Genomic DNA, 18,088 nt, shown 5'->3' on the forward strand with positions numbered 1-18,088 from the left:
ATGGTCTAACAAGTTGCTGTTGCCATCTAGTGGTTTAAATAAATTGTGCTAAATATCCCAAAATACTGACTGTGCAGAAGTTTTCAAAAACAAAACCATGAAAACATTTTTTGAAGAAAATCAAAAAGATGTTCATATTATATTGTTATTGAGTAAGAATTTATCCCTGCAATATAATCTTTCAACTGAAAACACAGAGAGCTGGTGTAGCTCCAGGCTCTCCCCTCACCCCTGGACTCTTCCCCCTACATTCCTTCCTCTAGCTTCACAATTTGCAACTCTTCAGTCCTTTTGTGTCACAATTTCTACCTTTTCATCTCTTGCTTAATATCATCGATCTGCCTAATAAATAACCTTATGACAATAGACGATAGGTGCAGGAGTAGGCCATTTGACTCTTCAAGCTAGCACCGCCATTCAATGTGATCATGGCTGATCATCCCCAATCAGTACCCCGTTCCTGCCTTCTCCCCTTATCCCCTGACTCCACTATTTTTAAGAGCCCCATCTAGCTCTCTCTTGTAAGCATCCAGAGAACTTGCCTCCACCGCCCTCTGAGGCAGAGAATTCCACAGACTCACCACTCACCTTCCTCATTTGTCTTGGCCTATTAGCTGCCAGGCTTCTGGTTCTCTTCCAGTTTTCTTTCCATGCCTAACACATAATGAATCCGAAGAAGCAGCCCGACACAAACATTGTCTATCCATGCTTTCCTGAGATGCTGCCTAACCTCCTTTTATAAACCAGCATCTGCAGTTCCTTGTTTCAACATCATCTTTCAACACATATGTTATTCTTCCGAAAACAAAATAACTTTTGAACATGATTTTGTGCTCTTTAAAGTGAATATCTGTGCTTCATGCTTTGGTAAAATGCTACGTGCTTAATTTAGTAATTTATAAATCAATTAATAGGTCAGTTTTAAAAACTTGGGTACTAAGTAGGATACACAGTGCAGAGAGATTCATCTACATCGGTGAGACCAAGCGTAGGCTTGGCGATCGTTTCGCAGAACACCTCCGCCCGGTCCGCAATAACCAATATGATCTCCCGGTGGCTCAGCACTTCAACTCCCCATCCGACCTTTCTGTCCTGGGCCTCCTCCATGGCCAGAGTGAGCACCACCGGAAATTGGAGGAGCAGCACCTCATTATTCCGCTTGGGCAATTTACACCCCAGTGGCATGAACTTTGACCTCTCCAATTTCCGGTAGCCCTTATTGTCTCCTCCCCTTCTCAGCTCTCCCTCAGCCTCCTCCTCTTCCTTTCTTCTTCCCGCCCCCCCCACATCAGTCTGAAGAAGGGTTTCGGCCCGAAACATTACCCATTTCCTTCGCTCCATAGATGCTGCCGCACCTGCTGAGTTTCTCCAGCACTTTTGTCTACCTTCATTTCATACATATTTTTGCCATATTTTCTTATTCTGGTAAATATTTGAAAGTTAACTGCTTATTGTTAAGCTCATTTTATGTGGAGTCTGTATGTTAGAATTGTCTTCTTTGGAATTGCAGACACTAATATAAACACCATACTTGAAAATAACTCATGAAATTGAAGGTAGCAACAGTTTTTTTGGTGAATTCTTAAGCTAATGGCATATGTGTCTGAATAGGATACTATCAATAGCCATGAGGAACTCCCATGTTTACACTTTCCTTTCAGTGAGAGATTGAGGATGTTGATGTATATTTGGATGTACATGTAGGATGTACGGTTAGGATGTACATTTATCAGCTGCCCTCCAAGAGCCACCCATTATTTTGTTTCTATAATATTTGCTGTGAAACCTCAGGAACCATGTGATGCCTAGTGTATTCCACAATCGTAGGATCTCAATGCATCTTTAGACTACTTGGGGGATCTGACTGCCATAAGATCCACATCTAGAATAACTTTCCAATGGTAAGGTTATCTGCTTATTTTAGGAACTCCCTAAGCCAGAGTGGATAACATAGATGTATACAATTTAGTTATAGAAGGTCTTAGAGGTACATAAAGTATACTATCAGCATTATGGATTATTGCTGGCTGAGGGAAAAATATATTTCACATTCTTTCAAAATGCACCACAGACTGTGCAACTAATTACTTAGCTTAATTAAATATACTTCACAATGCTCATAATGTTTAAAGCCAAGTTACACAAGCATAACCTCCAGTCTACATAACGTCCGACATATACGTTGAGACACTAATTGAAATAAATATGTAATATGTATTTGTATGTGCATATAATGCTTTGACGTACACTGACTGTGAGAGATTAGAATTTGGAATGAGTGAATGCGAACCACTTATGGGAGTCAGTCCCTGGAATAACTCCAGTCAGTTGGAATAATGCCAAAGGGTTGCTGAAACTTCAACATGAGCTCTAAACTATCAAGTTTGAATACAAATTTCCATTAATTTGATCAATTTGTTAATACTCATCGATCATGTGTGTTAATTTAATATTAATTTACTTACTGGTTTAGAACACCAAATGATCATCTCTACCAAACTCCAGACCTACAGATATTGAAGATAATTAGACTATTCCGATTCCAGAATGATTTCCCAATAAATAATTCTGGTAACACTGATTTTGAGATGCACATTGCATTTCAGAATGCTGGAATCCATGGAAATCAAAATGAATACTTCTGGCATATACTTTTGGAGTTCTAATGAGCTTTAATAATTTTCAGGCATTGGTAATTTTCAGTAATTGGTACATTAATTCAACTTTCCATGACATCTGTATGAAAGTTATTGACATAATTATTGTGTGCTTTTTGATTAGATGCGAGCTTTCTATGAAACTGGGAATGTCGTTGATAATTCACATGTAGTCATCAATTTATCAAAATTGGAAATCCAAAGAAAAAGCAGTAAATGTAAGAGATACACGACAGGTCAGGCAGCATCTGTGGTGAGAAATACAAAGCAATTGTGTTAGGTCAGTGACCTTTCATCAGAGCCAATCATCAAATACCCTGACAGCGATCTATAATAGGAAAAGAGTTTTATTCCATGAAAAAAAAAAAAATCACACATATGGTGGTGGATGTATGGAACAAGCTGGCAGAAGTAGTAGTTGAGGCAGGGATATCCCAACATTTAAGAAACAGGTACATGGATAGGACAGGTTTGGAGGGAGATGGACCAAGCGTGGGCTGATGGGACATGTTGGCCAGTGTGGGCAAGTTGGACCCGTTTCCACACTGTATCACTCTATAACACAGATGTAATATCAGACTTCAGAAATAGATTATTGCAGCTGAATTTGCAATACAGATTTGAACCTTGATGTCTCCCCTCTGATTCTTGCAAGTGTTGGGCATCGGTTTAAAGTGTTACAATAATAATTCTTAATTTGTTTAAGAATGATTTGTTGCTTGGCTGCTAAGAGGCATTAACTAATCTTTGGACCAGCTATTAACACCAATGATCCAGCTTGGTGCCAATGCTGACGCACAAATCAGAACTCAATTTGTTTAGAGTCATAGAGTAATAAAGTGGGGAAACAGGCCCTTTGGCCCAACTCGCCCACACCGGCCAACAATGTCCCAGCTACCCTAGTCCCACTTACCTGCGCTTGGTCCATAACCCTCCAAAACTATCCTATCCATGTACCTGTCCAACTGTTTCTTAAACGATGGGATAGTCCCAGCCTCAACTACCTCCTCTGGCAGCTTGTTCCATACACCCACCACCCTCTGTGTGAAAATGTTAGCCAAGCTTCCTTGCGTTTGCCTGCTTTGCCTTTCACTCTAAAGGGGACGTACACATCCTGAGCTCTCTTCAGTACACTTTTAAAAACATCCCACTTGGCGGATGTTCCTTACCCCTCAAATAACCTGCTGCAGTCAACTTGAGCGAGACCTTCTCTCATACTCTCAAAGTTGGCCTTGCCCCATTTGAGCAATTTAACACATACAAGAGATACAAGATACATTTATTTGTCACATGTACCAGTTAGTACAGTGAAATGTGTGGTCACCATACAGCCATACAAATAAAATAAAGAACACAACACATGATAGAGTCCAACATAAAACATCCCCACACAGCAGAATCAAGTTTCCCCACTGTGAGGGAAGGCACCAAAGTCAGTCATCTTCCTCTGATGTTCCTGATGTTCATCGTGGTCGGGGCCTCTGGAGCCCTCCGCAGTCGCTGCTATGGGCGGCCCACCGGCCAGGATGTTGGAACTCCGACGTCGGAACGGGAGAACAACCTCAGCGGTTTGGACCTCCAAATCGGCCGCTTCCACATGGACCCTCTCATCCTGATCCATAACTATGTTAAATCTGATCGAACTGTGGTCACATCCCAAAAAGGCTCCTCCACACACACTTCATTAACTTGCCCATCCCAATTTCTCAATACCAGATCCAGCTTTGCCCTCTCACATGTGGGGGCCTCCACATACTGTTTAAGAAAACTCTCCTGAACATTTTTGAGGAATTGCACCCCATCTAAACCTTTCACACTATGATTTTCCCAGTCTATACTTTATTTGACCTGCAGCTGTCTGCAATCTCCCAGCATATTTGCTCTTCTAATTCCCGTTGACTATTTGCGGGTCTGCAGTACACCCCAAACAAGGTGATCATCCCTTTCTTGTTCCTCAGCTCCACCCATATAGCCTCACTGGACGACCAGTCCGTAATGTCATCTCTGAACACAGCCGTGACATCCTCCTTAGCCAACAATGCAAATCCTCCTCCTCTTTTTTCCTCACCCCTGTCTCCCCTGAAGCTCCTGTATCCCGGAACATTGAGCTGCCAGTCCTGCCCCTCCCTTAACCAGGTTTCAGTCATGGCTACAACGTCCTAGTTGCAGCCATCCCAGTCACTCGTACTTACCACGCCCTAAGCTCATTTGCCTTACCTGTCAAGCCCCTTGCATTAAAATACGTGCAGTTTAAACCAACCTTCCTTCTCCACTCACCGGCTTTTGCCTATTCTGTCCATTAACCTTTCCCACACCTCCTTCCATACCAACTAGCCTCTCCTGTGCCTCTGTCCTGCACAAGATCCGAACCCCCTGCCAATCTAGTTTAAACCCTCCCTGTAGCATTAGCAAACTCCTGCTAGGATATTGATCTCCGTCCAGTTTGCAACTCATCCCTTTTATACAGGTCACCCCTGCCCTGGAAGAGATCCCAATGATCTAGAAATCCAAATCCCTGCCCGTGCACCAACTCCTCAGCCATACATTCATATCCTCTATCTTCCTATTCTTACCTTCACGAGCACAAGCTACTAGAAGCAATCCTGAGATCACCACCCTGCAGGTTCTGCTTTTCAGTCTTCTGCCCAATTCCATAAAGCCTTGTTGCAGAGCCTCCTTCCTCTTCCAACCTATATCATTCATGCCAACATGCAGAACAACCTCCGGCTGCACTCCTCACTCTTAAGGATGTCGTGCAGTGCTCCGAGATGTCCTGGACACTGGCACCAGGGAGGCAACAGACAATCCTGAAATCTTGCCTGTTGCTGCAGATTCTCCTGTCCACACCTCTGACAATGGAGTCTCCCACCACTATGGCTCTGCCTGACATCACTCTTCCCCGTTGAGCCTCAGCACCAGGGTTGGGATCACAGCTCTGGCTACCACTCAATCGTGTTGTGTCGTCTGCTTCCAAGAGGGCATACCTGTTTTCAGTATGTACAGCCACTGGAGTCTCCTGCACTCAACGTTCACTCTCACAGTCACCCACCTTCGCTCTTCCTGTATCCTTGGTGTGACAACCTCACTGAAGGTCTTGTCCAGGAAATTCTCGTTTTCCCAGATGGTCCTGAGGTCATCCAACTGCTGCTCCAGTTCCCCAACATGTTTACTCAGGAGATGTACCTTGACACAATTCCCGCAAGTGTGGTTTCCAGAAGCACCAGCAGTGTCCCTGACTTCCCACATCCTGCAGGAAACACACTGTACCAGCTTACTGGCCATTTCTTCAACAGACAAATCAAATCACAGCTTTCAAATCAAGTGTAGCCTCCTTGCCTCAGTCTCGGTCTCCTCGCCAATGTCTCACACTTTACTGACCAAGGCACCTCAACAAGGCTGCTCTGTTACAGCTGCACTTGTTTTTAATCTCTTACCTAATTAACTACTTTAGGGCTGATTAGTAAATTACCTGAACTTGGGTCTTGGTACTCTTTTTAAACTGTCTTTCCCTGTCATTTGCCTTTTTTTTCTCATGAACTTTCAAGCCAATAGTCTCTTTGCTCTGCTTCTGCTTGCTGCTTCTGTGAGCTCCACGGAAGGACTGCAACTAGGACTGGGTCTTTGTTGGAACATAGCACTTGACATGTGAATGTGGTATCTCTGAACTCCTGAGAAGGTGAATAATGCAATATATTGTATCAAATGCACAAGCAAATATTAATTCTGTTAGTTATACATCAAATAATGCATGTTGGATTATACCCTAGCAAAAAGTCAATATTCACAGGGAAGCATTGAAACTGATTTGCCTCTGCTAATTAAAGGTCATCAATAACAATTCTAACACTAAGTTGGCTACAGTTGGCGTAGACCTAAGCTTGAACCTCAGATCCGTTTATCAATGTTTGACCCAACTAGATATTCACCTCTGTGAAACATTTCATTACTCTGCAATCTATTTACAGGCTTACAATAAGGAGCCAAATATTCATGCTCTTTATCAACTTTATTGGTCTCTTTTGACATGTTACCTCACCAGCATCACTGTGATTTGCACAGTGGCAAAGTATAATTATATATTCACTGTTGGCAGTCATATGCTTTGACCTTTCTGGTACTTTCATTGAAAGTCAGAGGGCTCATGGCAACTGGAACAGATAACATTATAATACTGTTTAAGAAAGAACTGCAGATGCTGGAAAAATCGAAGGTAGACAAAAATGTTGGAGAAACACAGCGATATAACAACAGTTTTAGAATAGATTAAGAATCAGATGCAATTAAATTACCCAAGAATGATAGGAAAGAGTACTATCACTGAAAATAGCACCAAGTTAAGAAGTGAAGGAACCATTCTTACTCCACCACCCGCTCTCCCATTCTCAAAATAAATTGCTTGAAATAAACTGATTTGGCATTCACCTCTTTGAAGTGCATTTGTTACAAAGTTACCTCCCCACCATTCAAAATATCTCTGAAACTTGCCTGGATTTGGACAGGTACTTCATAAACAAGATGCTATCTTAATACTTTACAATAGCTTAACTGGAAAGAACATTTTCGCAAGCATAATAAATGGAGTCAATGAGTGCACAGTGAGTGATTGATTGATTAACCTTTTACAACTGGCAACATGAGTTTATATTGATCTGTGAAGCACTGAACCACGGCAAATAAACAATGAGGGATTTTCAACCAATCTTCATTATAAATGAGCTTAGCTATTTCTATAAAGGATAATTTGATCCATTGACATAATATGATGCATCTTTAAATCCATAGATTCCATGCCTTTGTATCATTTATTTAAATATATTGGAAATAGAAATCTAATTCAATCATTATTGATTGTTTTATACTGAAGATTTAAGATGATGAATTTATTATACAAAATAAAACAACGTTTTTCATAATAACATTAAGTTATGTGCCAGATTTTGCACGGAAATGTCAGCGTTTGCCAGTGTTTCCTCATGTGACAGATAGCAACTATTGCTGGCAATGGTTTATCTCTGAACTGCCAAGTGCAATCCAAATATTAAAGTGCAATTAAGCCATAACCAAATGACGTAGAGTTGAGAATAAGAGTACATGGCAGCACCTCCGTGGAGGGGGCTGGTTCAGGAGCCGAACAGCAGTGGGAAAGAAACAATTCTTAAGTTTTTCAGGCTTTCACGATTCATCCAGATGGAAAAGGGAATTCCAATTGTGGCAGACATTCCATATAACCATATAACCATATAACAATTACAGCACGGAAAACAGGCCATTTCGGCCCTTCTAGTCCATGCCGAACACTTACTCTCACCTAGTCCCATCTACCTGCACTCATACCATAACCCTCCATTCCTTTCCCGTCCATATACCTATCCAATTTATTTTTAAATGATAAAAATGAACCTGCCTTCACCACTTCCACTGGAAGCTCATTCCACACAGCTACCACTCTCTGAGTAAAGAAGTTCCCCCTCATGTTGCCCCTAAACTTTTGTCCCTTAATTCTCAAATCATGTCCTCTTGTTTGAATCTTCCCTACTCTCAATGGAAAAAGCTTATCCACTTCAACTCTGTCTATCCCTCTCATAATTTTAAAGACCTCTATCAAGTCCCCCCTTAACCTTCTGAGTTCCAAAGAATAAAGAACTATCTTGTTCAACCTTTCTCTGTAACTTAGGTGCTGAAACCCAGGCAGCATTCTAGTAAATCTCCTCTGCACTCTCTCTATTTTGTTGACATCTTTCCTATAATTTGGCGACCAGAATTGTACACCATATTCCAGAATTGGCCTCACCAATGCCTTGTATAATTTTAACATTACATCCCAACTTCTATACTCAATGCTCTGATTTATAAAGGCCAGCACACCAAAAGCTTTCTTTACCACCCTATCTACATGAGATTCCACCTTCAGGGAACTATGCACAGTTATTCCTAGATCCCTCTGTTCAACTGCATTCCTCAATTCGCTACCATTTACCATGTACGTCCTATTTTGATTTGTGAACCAGCCTTCCCAAATGAATGCATCGTGAAGATGGACTGGATGGAAGGGAGTGATGAGCCGATAATGGACTGGGCTGTGTTCACTACTCTCTGCAGGTTTAGGTTGTCAGGAGTGGAGGAGTTGCCACACCAGGCTGAGATGCATTTTGCCAGATCATTGAGGTTTGAAAACAAGCAATAGCTCTATTTTGACAAAATTGTCAGTGGACATGCCGGATCTTCTCAGACACATGTAGAGCATATCTCAAATACCCTAAAACAAGCAAAATCCGGACATGCCGGATCTTCTCAGACACATAAAATTGTCGTGGACATGCCGGATCTTCTCAGATACATAAGCATTTTTTTTTCTCCTCCCACAAATATGTATTTACTGATTCTGTTCCATTCTGTTTTGCAGTTTTTATTTGCACAATCCACAAGCATTGCCACTTTTCATTTCACTGCACATCTCGTATGCGTATGTGATGAATAAACTTGATTTGACTTGACTTGTGGACTTTTTGATATGGATATCAAGAAACTTGATGCCATTGACCATCTCTACAGCAGCTCTGTTGACAAGGACATATTTCAGAGTTTACCCTCATGACAGCCGGTCTGACTCGCCACTGAGATGTATGGGACAGAGCCAATGGAGGATGGGGGGGGGGGGGGGGGCCGGGCCCATGGCCTTGGTGGAACTTTGTTTGCCTGTTCAAAACATGTAAAAAGCATTGAGCTCATCCAGTAGAGATGCATCATTTCAGTAGATTGCACCCAATTTTGGTTTAGAGCCTGTGATGGTATTCAGGCCCTTCCACAGTCACCTGGCACTCATTTGATTGAATAGGGCCTCGAGTTTGTTTTGGAATACTCTCATGGCATGCCTTGTGGAGATCATACTTGGCCTCATTGTAGCAATGTTACAAAATTTTGAGATTTTAAAAATCAAGTCTGTAATTTATCCCATCAGATAAAGCATAAAAATAAGTTTAATTTGACACCTAATTCACTTTCATATCTCAAGTATTTAAAAAGTTATGGCCATTTTCATACTCGGAAATGAGCATCTTGTTCCCTATTGATTTTCTATGGACATAACAAAAAAGTTGTGATCGTGAACAGTCAAAAGCCCATAACTTTCTTAAAAATTAAGAGAACTGAATGAAATTTTCAGTTATCATAGATTGAAGCATTCTGAAACAAATATAAAATAATCTTACTTGGATTACCTGAAATTAAAGCATATAATTAGTTAGTTACCTAATTGTAGCTAATTTCAGACTTCAATTACTAGATCTAAACATCTATCCATTTCTTAATAAATGATTAACATTTTTAAATAGCCTAAATGTCCAAATAATATTCACAAATAATTCACAATAAAACATGATTTTTAAATCTCATTTACATTAATTTATAGGCCAAATGGAAGGAATTCAGTGTTCAATTGCTGTAAATAAATGCCCATTTAAATCAGCTTTCCAGTGGGTCCCTGTGGAACGCGCTGCTTTAGAACGTTCACATTGCGGTAGATTTATGCCCTCAAATGCCCAGAAAAATACTGCGCGATATAATGGGGCCAAATTGAGCTACTCGCAATAGTAAACTTTGTATAACGGGATCTTTAGAAGCCCTTTTTAATGTAAAAATATACAACCTTCCTTCTGCTATCTGCTTTATGAGACCCTGCGGTTGCTGGCGGTCGTGGGTTTAGAAATTGATTTTTAAACTACTATAACTATTATTCAAGGCCTTTAAACCTAATAATAGCTTTTGCGACGGGGTCTTCCAGCGATTTTTCGTTAATAATTAACTAGGCTGAACATCTTCGATTTGAACAGCCTAGAGAAAATCGCGTTTTAAACCCGCCCCCTCTAAACGGCGCCAAAATCGCGCACACCCGTAGCGGCAGATTTTCAAAGACGCTTCAGGTAGGCTTTGCAACATACCTACTCATTGTACAGTGTGGGAATACCCTTCTTAAAAGCCACAGATCTGGACATTAGCAGAGGGTGTACCTCCCTATTCTTCCTAGATTTCCAGTTAGAATAGACCTTAATCAGAACCCAGTCATCAATCCATTTCTTGATGAAACTAGTGATTACTGAGGTATTCTCATTCAGGCTGAATGAAATGGTCTTGGACATGTTTTAGTGCACTAACTCAGGGCAGTCCCAAAGTAGACCCTTGGCCTCCTCAGATCGTGTATCTATACACTGTAACTTGATCAATTGCAATCATGTATTGTCTTTATGTTGACTGTTTAGCACGCAACAAAAGCTTTTCACTGTACCTCGGTACACGTGACTATAAACTAACCTGAATTGAGATCACTCCTGTAGTATTCTCTTCCTTGCTTTCTCTCACTTCACTCACCGTCTGTACTGCCCTACTTTGACAAAAGGAGGCAACTGACAGAAAGGAGTTTTCTTGTAAATGAGGAAAACTTGTTTTTCTTTCGGCTCTATGTGATGGAATTTGTAACATCACTGGTATAAATATTTTCAAATTGTACTCAGAGAAGGGCTTATTTTGTTCACCATTGTGTAGAGCATATCTCAAATACCCTAAAACAAGCAATAACTCTATTTTGACAAAATTGTCAGTTGCTTCCTTTTGTCAAAGTAGGGCAGTGTAGGCCGGCAGGAGGAACACTGACAGGTTATCAGACTAGCCGAAATGAGAACGAGAGTTGGAATGAATGTTGTACTTAATGGTGCTGTAGCAGTGGGCTAAGAGTGTTTACACCCGCACAGGGCAGGACACCTACTGATGACATTTGGGGGGTATGTTTACTTGATTGAAGTCACCAATGATGATGGATGGGCATCAGGGTTTGATGGCTCAAGAGAGTCGACTATAATTCTTCCAGTGCCATCTTGGCATTGTCTATGTAGACTGTTGACAAATTGATTGAGCTAAATCCCTTGGTAGATATAAGGGACGGTATTTATAGGTATTCCTGGTCAGGGGAGTAGAATTGAGCCAAGACCGTCACATCAGTGCACTGTCAAGCCAAGGGAGTTTCATGCGTCCCAGATAGGACAATGAAATTCTTGATTGCTGCAGCACAACAGACTATTGTAGGCATAATACAGAACAGATCAGTGTGTCTATATAGCATTGACCACATATATACATATAAATAAACAGATAAAGTGCAGTAGGCTGTTATAGTTCAGAGTTTGTTTGATGGCGAGTTTGATAGCCTGATGGCTGTGGGGAAGAAGCTGTTCCTGAACCTGGATGTACCAGATTTCAGGCTCCTGTACCTTCTACCTGATGACAGCGGAGAGATGAGTGTGTGACCAGGGTGGTGTGGATCCTTGATGATGTTGGCAGCCTTTTTGAGGCAGCGACTACGATAGATCCCTTCGATGGTGGGGAAGTCAGAGCCGATGATGGACTGGGCCGTGGTCACAACTTTCTGTATTCTTTTCCACTCATGGACGCTCAAGTTGCCAAACCAAGCCATGATGCAACCAGTCAGCATGCTCTCTACTGTGCACCTGTAGAAGTTCCAGAGAGTCCTCTTTGACATACCAACTCTCCGTAATCTTCTCAGGATGTAGAGGCGCTGATGTGCTTTCTTTATAATTGCATCAGTGTGCTGAGACCAGGAAAGATCTTCGGAAATATGCACGCCCAGGAATTTGAAGTTCTTGACCCTTTCCACCATTGTCCCATTGATATAAATGGGATTGTGGGTCCCTATCCCACCCCTTCCAAAGTCCACAATCAGTTCCTTGGTTTTGCTGGTGTTGAGAGCCAGGTTATTGTGCTGGCACCATTTGGTTAATCGGTCGATCTCACTTCTATACTCTGACTCGTCACCATCAGTGATTCGTCCCACAACAGTGGTGTCATCGGCGAACTTGATGATGGAGTTCGCACTATGACCGGCTACGCAGTCATGAGTATAGAGTGAGTAAAGCAGGCGGCTGAGCACGCAGCCTTGAGGTGCTCCCGTGCTGATTATTATCGAGGATGACACATTTCCACCAATATGGACAGACTGTGGTCTGTGGATGAGGAAGTCGAGGATCCAATTGCAGAGGGATGCGCAGAGACCCAGATCTGAGAGCTTGGTAACCAGCTTCGAGAGGATTATGGTATTAAATGCCGAGCTGAATAATAGCCTGACATATGAGTTTTTGTTGTCCAAGTGGTCCAGAGCGTAGTGGAGAGCCAGTGAGATCGCATCCACCGTTGATCTGTTGTGGCGGTAAGCGAACTGCAGTGGGTCGAGGTTCTTGTCGAGGTAGGAGTTGATATGCGCCATAATCAACCTCTCAAAGCACTTCAGCACCACATACGTTGGTCGATGCCAAACGCAATATTGGAAGAAGTACAAGTGAATTGTTGCTTCGCCTGGAAATTCTGTTTGGGTTCTGAGACGGTGAGAAGTGCAGAGAAAAAAAGTGCAAGTGTTGCATCTCGTGTAATCGCATAGGGACTTGTCATGGCATTGTTTGTAGGGATGGAAAAATGGACCAGTGAATCGTGAATGAATAATCATGTCAAGAATTGAAAGGCAAAGGGAATATCTTATAGTGGTTGAATCCTGTTGAACCTGGTGGAGATTGAAAGGAAGGTCCCTTGGAATGCAGAAGCTGGTGAGGTAGATAAACTCTGTTTTTGCACTGTCAACAACACTGGGGAGAGGGGTGGGCGGGCTGGTGGGTGAGAGCAGAGGTATGTTTCGTTTCAATGTAGTTTTTAATTTATTTGTTTTGACGGGGTATGTGTGTGGGGGGCGGGCGGGGTGGGGAAACTTTAAAATCTTTCCCCTGCACGGGAGACCCGACCTTTTCTTTGTCGGGTCTCCGTTGTCGTTGGGGCTGCAACGTGGTGCGGCCTCCAGCAGGAACGACCTGGAGCTCCAGTCGCGGAGCTGCGGACTTACGTACCATCACGAAGCTGGCCGAGTCCGGAGTGGGTGGAGCGGTGGTGGCGCACTGCTGTGACCCGACCCCCGGAGATTCGGAGGCTCCAACCGCAGGTCTGGCAGACAGGAACACTGGGAGACCGCTTTTCGGGGCTTCCGCAACGGCGACTTCTCCCGCCCGAGTTGCGGGGTTGAAGATTACCTGGAGCGGGGCCTTACATCACCGCCCCGTGCGGCTTGGAATGGCGGCGGGACTTTGCTAGCGCCCGCCGGGGGCTCCAACAACAAGACCCGGAGTGTGGCCTTGCACCACCCGGCGTGGTTTTAATGGCCGCGGGACAATTACCATCGCCCGCCGGGGGCTTTGGCTCTGACATCGGGGGGGGAGAGGGGAGTGTAGGGGAGAGATACGTTTTTTGCCTTCCATCACAGCGAGGAGGAGATGCGCTGTGATGGATGTCTGTGTAAATTGTGTTGTGTCTTGGGTCTTTTGCTTTTTGTATGTATGACTGCAGAAACAACATTTCATTTGGACCTCAACGAGGTTCAAATGACAAATAAAATTGTATTGTATTGTATGGAAAAGGGCCCTATCCACAATGATCACAATGGTTGATGTGAAGCCAGAATTCAGAAGGAAGTAATTTCAAAGGCACTGTGAAGAAAGTCAAAGCAAATACAGCGGAGACAAAGGAACGAGAAGAATGGAATGGGGAATATTGATCAGAAGAGGACTAGTCCCCCTGCACACAAGGGAATATAATTCTACAAGTGACCACTGGGATGTTTTGTTCAAAATCATACAGATCTGAAGAGTGAATACTATTTAGAATAAAAGAGAATTAACTATATATGAGTGATTGACTATTTAGTTGGGGACAGGATCCTTTGGGCATCACTCTAGTATGTTTCTTTCAGAGTCAAAATTAAGGAAATGGACAGAAGTAACATTGTGAAGTATTAAAGGTGCGTAGGATTGTTAAAGTATGGAGGTTATACATGTATTGGTTTCTTGCAATATTATTTGCAGTGTTGTTATTTTATTTGTGCATTTTTCAATCTTTATAAAGTTTTTTACAAAGGTATAAGTTTAGTTTAGTTTAGTTTAGAGATACAGTGCGGAAACAGGCCGTTCGGCCCACCGGAGCTGCGCCGACCAGTGATCCCCGCACATTAACATTATCCTACACCCACTAGGGACAATTTTTACATTTACCAAGCCAATTGTGTGTAGAAACAAAGAACTTTAGATAGTGATTAATACACAAAAGGACACAAAGTGCTGGAGAAACTCAGTAGATTAGGCAGCATCCCCGGAGAACATGGATAAGAGACGTTTTTGTTGGGACCTTTCTTCAGGCCGACAAAGATCAGTCTGAAAATGGGTCTGGACCTGAAACATCCATGTTCTCCTGATGCTACCTGACCTACTGTGTTACTCCAGCACTGTATGTTCTTTATTAAATTATGTTGTTCTATTATCTTCAAGGGTTTTACCACTTTAAAATGGGTTCAGGCCAAAGTTAGAGAATTGGTGAGAGAGCAAGCTACGTGTACTATTAATGATTGCAGGGAAATTTCATTTTTCATATTGTCTGTATTGGATATTTGGACTGCATAATGCCAGTGTCACTTTTCACTGTAGGACAATAGAACATAATAAATCTAGGTTCAGTTCCCAAATTCATAACATAAATCATATCTTATCAGGGGGAGGTATTGTTTTTTATGTGTTCGGACAGCTGTTATTTATTGTGTAATTTGGAATCATTTTGATGAATAGAAATTTTACATCCACCAAATGTTGAAGCTTATTGTTCCACCTATGTTTGTACTTTAAAAAAATGGACAGATATGTCAAGGGTCTTTTTCTTTAAATACTTTTATTGCTTTTATTTTTACTGCAACAGGCTGTGACAGAATGTGGGACAACCTGACCTGCTGGCCCTCCTCTTCATTGGGAAAGACTGTTGCGGTACCTTGCCCCAAGGTGTTTTATGTTTTGACTCACAAAGAAGGTAAATAAAACATTGACACACAGAGGAAGTATATTAAGTTTGTATGTTGTTTTTTTTTGGCAAAGTTACTTAATGGCCTGTCCCACTTTCACGACCTAATTCACGACCTTTTTTACTCGTGGACATTTTTCATCTTTTAAAAAAACGGCCCAACCTACTTGATGCCACGAGTACCTACGACTAGCATCACGATTTACCTACGACCTCATGACGACGATGCTGCGAGTATGAGTCAAGGGCAAACTCGGCAGAGGTCGTGAATTAGGTCGTGAAAGTGGGACAGGCCCTTTACCGTTTCATTCCCAGGGTACTAAATGAGAAGTGCATTTTGTTTTCAGATGCTCTTTGGGAAAATGCCCATTCCTTTGAATTACATTTACACTATTCTCACAGCCACTGTTTTATTACCACACCTCAAAGGTATACGCCAATGTTGCAAAAATGGTTGAATGTCTAAAATAACGATTGTTGGCAAACAACTCTGTTATAGACAAATAGTAATAGTTCCTCTAATTATGAACCAGCAGCCTCACTATAACTAATCAATCAACCTATTCAAATATTTTTTGCAAATTCATTCAACCATGAATGAATGAATGGGTGAATGAATAATGAATGAATAAGTTTATTGGCCAAGTATTCACATACAAGGAATTTGCCTTGGTGCTCCGCCCGCAAGTGACAACATGACATACAATGACAGTTAGGAATGATACATAAAACATTAAACATTAATAATAAAACATTATTGATTAAACATGTGCATTAAATAAAATACCAGAGCAAAAGGAGGCTACAGATATTTGGTTATTGAGTAGAGCTACAACTCGTGGAAAAAAAGCTGTTTTTATATCTGGCTGTGGCAGCTTTGACAGTCCAGAGTCGCCTTCCTGAGGGAAGTGATTCACAGAGTTTGTGGCCAGGGTGAGAGGGGTCAGAGATGATCTTACCTGCTCGCTTCCTGACCGTTGCAGTGTACAGTTCGTCAATGGAGGGAAGGTTGCAGCCAATAACCTTCTCAGCTGATCAGACGATTCTCTGCAGCCTCCGGGTGTCGTGCTTGGTGGCTGAGCCAAACCAGACCATGATGGAGAAGGTGAGGACAGACTCTACGATGCCCGTATAGAATTGGACCATCATTGCCTGCGGCAGATTGTGCTTCCTCAGCTGCCATAGAAAGTACATCCTCTGTTGTGCCTTTTTGACTGTGGAGTCGATGGTAGCCCCCCACTTAAGGTACTTGGAGATGATGGTTCCCAGGAACTTAAAATACTCCACAGATGTGACTGTGGTGTTGTTGATGGTGAGTGGGGTCAGGGGAGGGGGAGCTCTCCTAAAGTTTACTATCAATTCCTCTGCCTTAAGAGCATTGAGATCCAGATTGTTGTGATGGCACCAGGATGCCAGCTGTGTCACTTCCTGTCTGTAGGACAGTTCCCCTCTCAACATCCACTCTCAACAAACTATATATTTTGAGACAAAAATCAAATTAAATTGTTGTTGGTGAATAATTGCACATAACTATTTTTCCTGCACATTTAATTTTCCTTTTTTTCTTCTGCACAATTAAGATTTGCACAGTTCTTATGTGATTGGCAGCTTTATTTTTGATTTATGGCAAGAATCTCACCGTGACCAAGTGTTACATTTACTTGAAACAATGTTCTAATGTTCTAACAATCTTGCTGGTCTATGTACTAAGCTAAGAAGCAATCAGCAATGAACAAAGATGTTAATGAATTTTAAATCATTCAGGGAAATTTTATCTCACGAATACCCTAAGAGTGAAATGGCAACTGATTGTTATCGCCTTTGCCCTCCTAGCTTCAATTAACTGTGACCATCTGAGAAGCCAGGCAAGGACCTCAGATTTTCACCAATTTGCCTACACATAAGACTAATGTTGCAGATCTTACAAGTTTTATTCAATTGCTTCCAATGGAAATTAAATCATCAAAATGGGCAGATATTTCAGGATTTCAGTTTTCTTCCTGGACAGTAAAATGAAATCAAATATAATTCAGCTCTAATTGCCAAATTATTTGCCACATTTGGACCGATAATGGATTGGAAGGGTTTAGAGCAGTGCATCTTAAACTATTTCAGTGTCATTCACTCTTGAGTCGTTATCATAAAATTTTAGTCACCCTCGTAATTTTTGGTAATTTTTGTCTTATTCTCCCTTGTGTATAATTTTATATATCATTTATTTTGTCACATGAGCAATAAACAGAAATTAACATTCACCCCAAAATAATTTCATTCACCCTTGGGTGAACCATTCACCAATTTAAGAAGCACTGGTTTAGAGCAGTGGTTCCCAAACCTTTTGCGCTCACGGATCATGTATAATAATGTTAACCATGCGGCAAAGTTGACTTAGCAGCCGCAAAATAGATGCTGTTTCTTATTCAAAACATGAAACTACTATTGTTTGGTTTTTGAGTATATGTGTATGTGTATATATATATATATATATATATATATATATATATATATATATGTATATGCGTATATACTGTATATCTATCTATCTA

At 41.7% G+C, this 18,088-nt stretch overlaps 1 protein-coding gene across 1 annotated transcript in view; it reads left to right on the plus strand.

Moving 5' to 3' along the window:
* The window catches only part of sctr (secretin receptor), a 44,056-nt gene that overhangs the window by 3,905 nt on the left and 22,063 nt on the right, over positions 1-18,088 (plus strand). The window contains exon 4 of the mRNA XM_033024604.1: positions 15,444-15,551. Coding sequence (XP_032880495.1) covers positions 15,444-15,551 — 108 coding nt within the window. The remainder of the gene's footprint in view (positions 1-15,443; positions 15,552-18,088) is intronic.

This window comes from Amblyraja radiata, chromosome 7 (genome assembly GCF_010909765.2).
Source record: "Amblyraja radiata isolate CabotCenter1 chromosome 7, sAmbRad1.1.pri, whole genome shotgun sequence".
Taxonomy (NCBI): domain Eukaryota; kingdom Metazoa; phylum Chordata; class Chondrichthyes; order Rajiformes; family Rajidae; genus Amblyraja; species Amblyraja radiata.